Genomic DNA, 9,160 nt, shown 5'->3' on the forward strand with positions numbered 1-9,160 from the left:
AAAAAGTGATTGACAACACTTGTTTACCAAATACATCAATAATTTTTTTCAATTTCAGCACTTCTATCAAAACACTTATCTGATTAGTTTAAAAACACTTATTTCAAACTTTTAATCACTTAAGTTAAAAAGCAATTTTTTTAGTATAAATAACATAAATACCAACTCTTTTGGAAGTAATTACACTCTCTCCCACTTTTTTAATTATTTTACTCTCTCCCTATTAGTATACATAACATAACCGACATATCCATAACATTATCTGTATATGTTGAAATTTTTATAATATATTTAGGGAGTTGAAATTTTTTGTAATATTAAAAATATAAGTTATGTATTTACGTAATTTTAAGATTTTTTTAATCCTATCCGATCCTTAACCTTCACCGGTTTTGCGGTTGCACTTACGCGGGTACCCAACACTCCACAAACTCAAATTTTAAAAACCCAAAAAAGAAAAAATCATAAAAAATGGAAAACGATACAGCGGAGGTTCAAGAAGTTACCGTCGCCGTTAACGGTTTTTACGGCGGCGGCGATGATGAGGAAGTGTTGATTACAGAAGACGGAAGTGGAAAGAAAAACGCGGACCGCGTAAAAGGGCCATGGTCACCTGAGGAAGATGCGATACTTAGTCGTTTGGTTAGTAATTTTGGGGCGAGGAATTGGAGTTTGATCGCACGAGGAATACCAGGTAGATCCGGGAAATCGTGTCGGTTAAGGTGGTGTAATCAGCTTGATCCTGCTGTTAAACGCAAACCCTTTACCGGTAATTTTCCAACTCCCATCTTTTCTTAAGGGGTTTTATGGAAATTTAGTTTCATTAGCCAGAAAATTATATTGTTTATACCTGGTTAAAAGTATTTTTTTTTTTAATGTTGAATCCCATTTGACTTCTTTTAATTTTGGACCCCTTGATAAAAGTCCTGGCTCCGTCTTTATCGGCATAATTATACTGTTTATTCGTGGTTAAAATTAGTTTCTAAGTAAATATATTTGATGTTGAATCCTCTTTGTAGTTTTGTGTGTTTACTTTTTCTAATTTTGAATCCCCTTAGTGAAACTTCAGGTTCCGCCAGTGCTTGTGCTGGTGTTTAGTTTTTAGTGATTTTTGGATTTTGAATTTGGGGGTTGATAAGGTGTTGACAGTAAAGTGTTGATCATTGTTGAATATCTGTTGAAATGTAGTTTCTACTTGTAATTTTTGTAGTGCATTGATGTTTAGTTTGAATAATGTTTGGATTTTTAACCTGGGGTCAAGAAAATCTTGGTAGTAAAGTATTGTTCATAGTTGAATATCCGATGAAATGTAGTTTCTAACAGATTTTCTAGTGTATTGATGTTCAACTCAAGTAAATTTTGGATTTTGAAACTGGGGTCAAGAAAATCTTGACCATAGTTGAATATCCGGTCAAATGTAGTTTCTACTTGTGCTTTTGTAGTGTATTGATGTTTAATTCAAGTAAAGTTTGGACTTTAAACCCACGGTCAAGAAAATCTTGGCAATAAGGTATTTGACCAAAATTTGAATATCCGTTGAAATGTAGTTTCTACTTTTGATTTTATAGTGTGTTGTTTAGCTCAAACAAAAGTTTGGATTTTGAACCCGGATCAAGAAAATCTTGGCAGTAAAGTTACTGACCAAAGTTGAATATCCGTTGAAATGTAGTTTCTAACTTGTGATTTTGTAGTGTGTTGTTTAGCTCAAACAAAAGTTTGGATTTTGAACCCGGATCAAGAAAATCTTGGCAGTAAAGTTACTGACCAAAGTTGAATATCCGTTGAAATGTAGTTTCTAACTTGTGATTTTGTAGTGTATTGTTTAGCTCAAGCAAAGTTAGGATTTTGAACCCCCTGTCAATAAAAGTTGAACATCCAGTGAAATGTAGTCTCCACTTGTGATTTTGTAGTGTATTGTTTGAGCCGACGGTCTATCGGAAACGGTCTCTCCACCTCATCTCTGAGGTAGTGGTATGGACTACATACACTCTACCCTCCCCAGACCCCACTGTGTAGGAGTGCACTGGGTTTGTTGTTGTTGTTGTGTTTTGTAGTGTATTGTTTAAGCTCAAGCGAAATTTGAATTTTGAACCCGGGGTCAAGAAAATCTTGGCAATAAGTTATTGATCAAAGTTGAATATTCCCGGTGAAATGTAGTTTCTACTTGTGAAATTGTAGTGCAGTGATGTTTAGCTCAAGAAAATTTTGGATTACCTGTGTCAAGATTTAGTCTGGATTTTCAACCAAAGGTTATTGATCCTAGTTCTGTATTTAGGTGAAAAATGTAGTTTCCACTTGTGATTTTGAAGTGTATTGATGTTCAGATCCACTTAAGTCTGGATTTTTAATTTGTCAAAATTTAATTTTGGACTTCCAATTTAAGGTCAACAGAATTCTGAAAATAAGGTATTGACTACAGTTGAGAGTTCTGATGATCTTAAGGTTTGTGAAATTACGTAGTCACAGATAGTGGATCGCGGCTTGCTAAAGTGCAAGATGTACAAATGTATTCAGGTTTAAAGCATCGATCATTCAAGTGAACTGTTACTCCATTCTTTTGGACTTGCAGTTGTTTCTTTTGAGCTGAAAATACGTCTAGGGGTTTTAGCAAAGCTGACCATGCTCAAGCTATATTGCTTGGACTCTTGGTAAATGCCACTGGTGGCTGTTGGATCCTTCACAAGTAGTGCATTTTTGGAGGATCCAACACGGGTACGGCTGCGTTTTTTGGAGAGTCCGAGCCTGAGTTGCTCGGGCTCGGGTGCGGATCAAAGTGTGGGATTCATCAAAATTTAAGTTTTAAGATTTGGGGGTGCGAATCCGAGAATGGACACGGGTGCGTGGATTCGACTAAAAAAAAAATTTACAACTGGATCTAGCGCGTCTTTGACTCCAGATCAGAAGGTTGTGTGTTCGATTCACGTCAGGTTCAATCTCCTGGATCATATCCGGTCCTTTTTGGAAAATGATCTGGAGAACTAAGGCACCCTTTAAAGCACCCTGCTTTGGTTGGTTAGCAGCCTGGGATGCTTGTTTTACCCAAATAATCTGCAGAGGAGACGATGTTCCATGTGCAGCAGATATTATCTTTGTAACAGGGAGCTGGAAACAGTTGAGCATTTGTTTCTTCATTGTAGTTTCTCAAGACAATGCAGGGAATTGTTTCTGAACATGATGGGTGTGTCTCTGGTTATACCACAGAAGATCAGTAATCTGTTGGAAGTTTGGCAAGCTCAAATAGTAAAGAGAAGTATGAAACAAATATGAAGGACTATTCCCATTTGTATATTTTGGACTGTTTGGCTGGAAAGGAACAAGACATGCTTTGAGGGGAAAAGACCACAGATTACTAGCGTAAAAAACAGATGTATCAAAACCCTGTATTTTGGGTGTTATAGCAGTACTCTAGATAGGATGGACCAATATTTGGATTTTCTGGATCTTTTAGGGGGAATATGTAATATTGTACTTGGTCTTGTACCATCTTGGTACCTTTTGAATAAAAACTTTTACCCATCAAAAAATTAAAGTAAAGTCATAAAGATATTATAAAAATTCACTGTTGAACAAAAACAAGAAAGCATCCCAAAATTGTTGACATGTCAGCTCTCAAAATTGTCGGCCTATTATTTTCTTTAACATATTGCCGACATACTAGTATTAATTTTATGATTTCTATATTAATAAGTATTCCTATTGTTTTACTACTATATTAATATGAATTCTAATAGAAATATAAGTAATAAAGAGAATCCTTGAGATTCTGTGTCTCTTTCTTCCCGAAAAATCCGACGACCTCTTTACTCCTAAATTACAGTCGTCGGTCATTGCAAGACGACGCGAGAGGTCGAAATTTTTCCCTCTGTTTTGGCCTGAAACGTTAAGCAACTAATATATATATCAAGAGGAAAAGCTACAAAGGAGACAAAAGTAAGGTGTAAATTTATTTTATTTTTATTAGAAGATTGAATTCTCAATTTTCCCCCAAATTTGTTCTTGATTTTGGTCAAAGTATCCGGATTCATTTGACCGAATCCAAGATGCACCCCGCACCCACACCAGCGTTAGTGTCGTGTCGAGACGGGTTCGGTGGCAAAATCGAAGAGTTCGCGCAATATACGTCCGAGCAACATAACACTCAAGTCCAAATCTTTGTAACTGTTAACTGTCCACGCGACCCTGTTAACCCCATTCGCCAGAAGTAGACGACTGATCGTTAAGAGTAGCTCACCTTTAGGATGCTAGTAGTACCATGAGAGGAAGAGGATGGTACTATTGCTGATTTTCTCTCTGCCTCTGGTTGGAAGCTAAGGTTCGCGGAGGAATTTGAATGATTGAGAGATAGAAGAGTCAGTTGCTTAAACAATTGGGATCAGTTTGTATTCATCATAGTAAGGTCGATACCCTGATTTGGCTGGCAAGTAAAGATAATAAATTTCTATTCAAGAATTATTGTAGGATGCTGATAAAGCAGTCAGGTCAGTGAGATATGTCTTGGCGTTGGAGGGTGATATGGAAGACAAAATCTCCTGCTAAGTATCATGTTTTGGATGGGTTGCAACATGGGCATGCTTAACTCAAAATAACTCGCAGAAGAGAGGTTTTGACCTATGTAGTAGATGCTCCCTGTGTGGGAAGATCAGGAAACAGTTAGACACCTATTTCTCCATTGCATATTTTCTAGAGAATGTTGGGAGTTATTCCTAGACATTTGTGGTAGTACATGGGTGATGCCTGAGAATGTGAAAGGTTTATTGGAAGGTTAACAGTAGTATCAGCGGGTGATGTCTCAGAATGTGAAAGGTTTACTGGAAGGTTGATAGCAGTGGGTGATTCCAAAGAGATAAAGCAGAAATGAAGAACTATTCCATTGTGCATCTTATTGACAATATGGCTGGAGAGGAACAAGGCTTTCTTTGAAGGGAAGAGAACTTACTTTTCTAGAATTAAGATGATGTTAACAAAATATGTAATTATGGTGTAAAAGTGGCTAACTGGATAGTTTGAACCAGTACATAGATTTCTTGGATATATTAGGAAGACGTATTCAGGCGGGGCAGGTTTGAGGTGGCTGATCAGATTGTTTAATGGCATTTTCAAGACTGGGAAGATGCTTGAGGCTTGGAGATGGAGTACAATGATTCCCCTGAACAAGAACAAGGGTGACATTTAGAGTTGCAACAACTACTGGGGCATCAAGTTGTTGAGTCACACTATGAAGATTTGGGAGAGAGTGGTCGAGCGGAGGATGAGGAAGATCGTGTCTATTTCGGAGAATCAGTTTGGTTTTATGCCTGGTCGCTTGACGACAGAGGCAATTCACCTTGTGCGGTGACTAGTGGAGATATATAGGGAGAGGAAGAAGGACTTGCACATGGTGTTCATCGACCTGGAGAAGGCATACGATAAAGTCCCTAGGGAGGTTCTTTGGAGATGCTTGGAGGTTAAAGGGGTCCCAGTGGCGTACATCAGAGTGATCAAGGACATGTGTTATGGAGAAAAGACTCGAGTGAGGACAGTGGGAGGGGATTCAGAGCATTTTCGTGTTTTGACAAAGTTGCACCAGGGATCGACTCTTAGTCCGTTTCTCTTTGCCTTAGTGATGGATGTTTTGACGTGGCATATTCAAGGTGAGGTGCCTTAGTGTATGTTATTTGCGGATGATTTAGTTTAGATTGATGAAACCCGAGGAGGGGTTAATGATAAATTTTTGGTTTGGAAACAAACCCTGGAGTCTAAAACGGTTTTAGGTTGAGTAGAACAAAGACGGAGTACTTGGAATGCAAGTTCAGTGACGCGACTCAGGGGGACGAGGTGGTAGTGAAGTTAAATTCTCAAGTTCTCGGTAAGAGGGATAGTTTTAAGTATCTTAGGTCTATGATCCAGGGGAATGTAGAGATTAATGAGGATGTCACGCACCGAATAGAGGCGAGCTGGATGAAATAGAGCCTTGCTTCAGGTGTTTTGTGCGATAAGAAGGTGCCTCCCAAGCTTAAGGGAAAATTCTATAGAGTGGTGGTACGTCCGACCATGATGTATGGAGCGGAGTGCTGGTCAGTCAAGAACTCCCACTTTTAAAAGTTGAAGATAGCGGAAATAAGATGTTGCGGTGGATGTGTGGACTTACTAGAAGTGATAGGGTAAGAAATGAGACTATTCGGACGAAGGTGGGAGTGGCCTCAACGGAGGGCAAGATGAGAGAAGTGCGGTTGAGATGGTTTGGGCATGTGATGAAGAGGGGCATGGATGCCCCAGTTCGGAGGTGTGAGAGATTAGCTTTGGATGGTTTCAGGCGGGGCAGAGGTAGGCTGTAGAAGTACTGGAGGGAGGTGATTAGACATGACATGGAGCACTTATGGCTTACTGAGGACATGACCCTAGATGGAAAGGTATGGAGAACGCGAATTAGGGTAGAAGGTTAGTGCGGGTGGGTGAGTCGTAGCTGACTAGTAGTTATGCTATGGGGTGACCTTGCTAGTAGTCGTAGAACTTTGCACATAGGGTGGAGTCTCTAGCTTTGGGGGGGGGGGGGGGGGGGGGGGGGGTTTGGTAGTTTAGAACACTGCTTTGTGGGTACCGTATTTTCTTTTATTTCACCTTGTCTTGTGTTTTATTACGACTATATTTACTATCCTTTTGTCTTGATCCGGGGGCGTATCGGAAATAGCCTCTCTACTTCCTCGGAGGTAGTGGTATGGACTGCGTACATTTTACTCTCCCTAGACCCCCACTAGGTGGGAATACACTACACTGGGTACGTTGTTGTTGTGTTTGTTATTTTTATTCCTTTTCTTGTGCCATCTTGGTATCATTTAAGAAAATCTTTACCATATTACCAAAAAGAAAAAAGAACCTATTATTGCACACATATGTGAAGATTTGGTGCTGTACTACATCAAACTAGATGTACTTCTTCGTTTGTAGTTGTATCACCCGTAGGTTCTGATCTTAAGAAGCAATTATTTTTGTTCGTGTTTATGTAAGTAGCTGTTGAATGCAACTAATAGTTCTGCCACTCTTGACAGATGATGAAGATCGGATTATCCTTCAGGCCCATGCTATTCATGGGAACAAATGGGCATCAATTGCAAGGCTTTTGCCAGGTAGAACAGATAATGCCATTAAAAATCATTGGAATTCAACCTTGAGGCGCCGTTGTGCCGAACTTGGTAGGCTAAGAAGTGACTCCAGCAACGTCATGGAGGATGTTAGTGTTGAAAAATCAAAAGCATCATCCGAGGAAACCCAATCATGTGGAGATGTGAATTCTTTGAAAGCTATTGAGGGAAAAGATGTTAGCTCTGAAGAAAACCAAGAAGATAATCTCTATGAGGATAAGAGTCAAGGAGATGTTCAACAGAGTGATGCAGCAAATGATCCTCATACGCTCTTCCGTCCTGTGGCTCGTGTAAGTGCTTTTAGCGCATATGGTTCTTTGAATGTCCCAGAATCCCAACTGCAAACTCCAAGGCTAATTCCTGTCCAAGCGCCTGATCTTGGGATAAGCAAATTGCTTGAAGGAGCTTTCACCGACAGATTAGTGCCTCACCAATGTGGACATGGCTGTTGTGGCAATGCCAATCAAGCAATTAACGGAAGTTCACTGTTGGGGCCTGAGTTTGTTGACTATGATGAGCCTCCTTCCTTCTCAAGCCATGAGTTGGCCACATTAGCCACAGAGATAAGTAATGTTGCTTGGTGTAAAAGTGGGTTGAAAAACAGCAGCATTGAGGTTATCTTCAATCCAACAACCAGGGCAGTGTGTGGTGCCTCTCACTTGCCAAGCAGACCGTTCTAATCTTTCAAATGAGTAACCATATATATTATATATGATATATAACTTGGAAATTATGATGGATGCAGTGTCAACCTCAACAAGTAGGTGATAGCTACCATGATACAAAAGATTTGACTTGATTTACCAAACTTACGTAATACGAAGTTGGGTAACCGACTTAGTGTCCAAACTGTTCTCTGATTGAAAAGAGTGTGAATGCATTATTTTCTTAGGTCTTCATTCATGAGGAGGAATTTTAGAAATGTTCTTTACTTAGATGAGTCCCGTTGAATAGTAGGATTCAAAGCTTCGTGTGTTGTAATTTAACAAGATGATGGTGTTTTTATTCAAAGTGTGGTTCCTCCTTCCTTCAATTTACCCTTCTACTCAGTTGGGAGGGCACAATAGAGAGACGGTAAATTCTTATATTTCAGCAGTTCCTGGTGAAATTATACCATGTCTTCGACATAGTTTACTTTACAGGGTGTCTGAGTGAACTTCAAATCTCAGAAATAAGAGAATCACATCATTTTTGTCCTTGGTTAGTTCCAACTGATTAGTTTCTTTTGTTTGTACATTTAGGGGGTCGTTTGGCAGAGTGTATTGAAATGTTAGTGCATGCATTAGTTTAATGTGTATTAGTAGTATCTTGTTTGATATACCTTTTTACCCTATGTGTAACTAATGCAAATATTAGTTATACAATCTATTGTGTATTACTAATACCTCAAAATCCATGGCATTAGTAATGCAATGGATCTAATGCATGCATTAACATGCTTAAGGACCCTATTACCCCTCAAAAAACTTTCCGCATCCTTTTCAACATATATATTGAAGGTATTATGTAAAAAAAAAAATTAGAAATTATGTAATTCATGTTTTTTTAGGTACATCAAACCAAACACTACATAAGAAAAATACGAGTATAACCAATGCTAGTATAACTAATGCAAGCATAACTAACACAAGCATTACTAATACAAGCATTACCAATACATTATATTTTGCATTATTCTTATACACTAATCGTTTGGTAGAGTGTATAAGAATAATGCAAAATATAGTGTATTAGTAATGCTTGTATTAGTAATGCTTGTGTTAGTTATGCTTGCATTAGTTACGCTTGTATTTTTCTTATGCAGTGTTTGGTTCGATGTATTAAAAAAATCATGAATTACATAATTTCTAAAAACATTTTTTTTTTACATAATACTCTCAATATATATGTTGGAAAGGATGCGAAAAAAATTTGAGGGGTAATAGGGTCTTTAAGCATGTTAATGCATGCATTAGATCCATTGCATTACTAATGTCATGGATTTTGAGGTATTAGTAATACACACCTCAATACATAATAGAGTGTATAACTAATGTTTGCAT

At 38.4% G+C, this 9,160-nt stretch overlaps 1 protein-coding gene across 1 annotated transcript; it reads left to right on the forward strand.

Annotated features, from left to right (window-relative positions):
* Positions 1 to 366: 366 nt before the first annotated feature.
* Positions 367 to 8,151, forward strand: LOC107842817 (transcription factor MYB1). The gene is made up of 2 exons (XM_016686845.2): positions 367 to 769; positions 7,026 to 8,151. Exons 1-2 carry the CDS (start codon positions 472 to 474, stop codon positions 7,796 to 7,798), a joined length of 1,071 nt encoding a protein of 356 aa, XP_016542331.2. The 5' UTR covers positions 367 to 471; the 3' UTR covers positions 7,799 to 8,151.
* Positions 8,152 to 9,160: the final 1,009 nt, after the last annotated feature.

Source organism: Capsicum annuum, chromosome 9 (assembly GCF_002878395.1).
Source record: "Capsicum annuum cultivar UCD-10X-F1 chromosome 9, UCD10Xv1.1, whole genome shotgun sequence".
Taxonomy (NCBI): domain Eukaryota; kingdom Viridiplantae; phylum Streptophyta; class Magnoliopsida; order Solanales; family Solanaceae; genus Capsicum; species Capsicum annuum.

What these genes read in the sequence shown, in the direction of transcription:
- LOC107842817 (XM_016686845.2), top strand. Translation starts at nt 472, where the DNA reads ATGGAAAACGATACAGCGGAGGTTCAAGAAGTTACCGTCGCCGTTAAC. An exon ending in TAAACGCAAACCCTTTACCG is followed by an intron (nt 770 to 7,025) that starts GTAATTTTCCAA and finishes CACTCTTGACAG; the next exon opens with ATGATGAAGATCGGATTATC.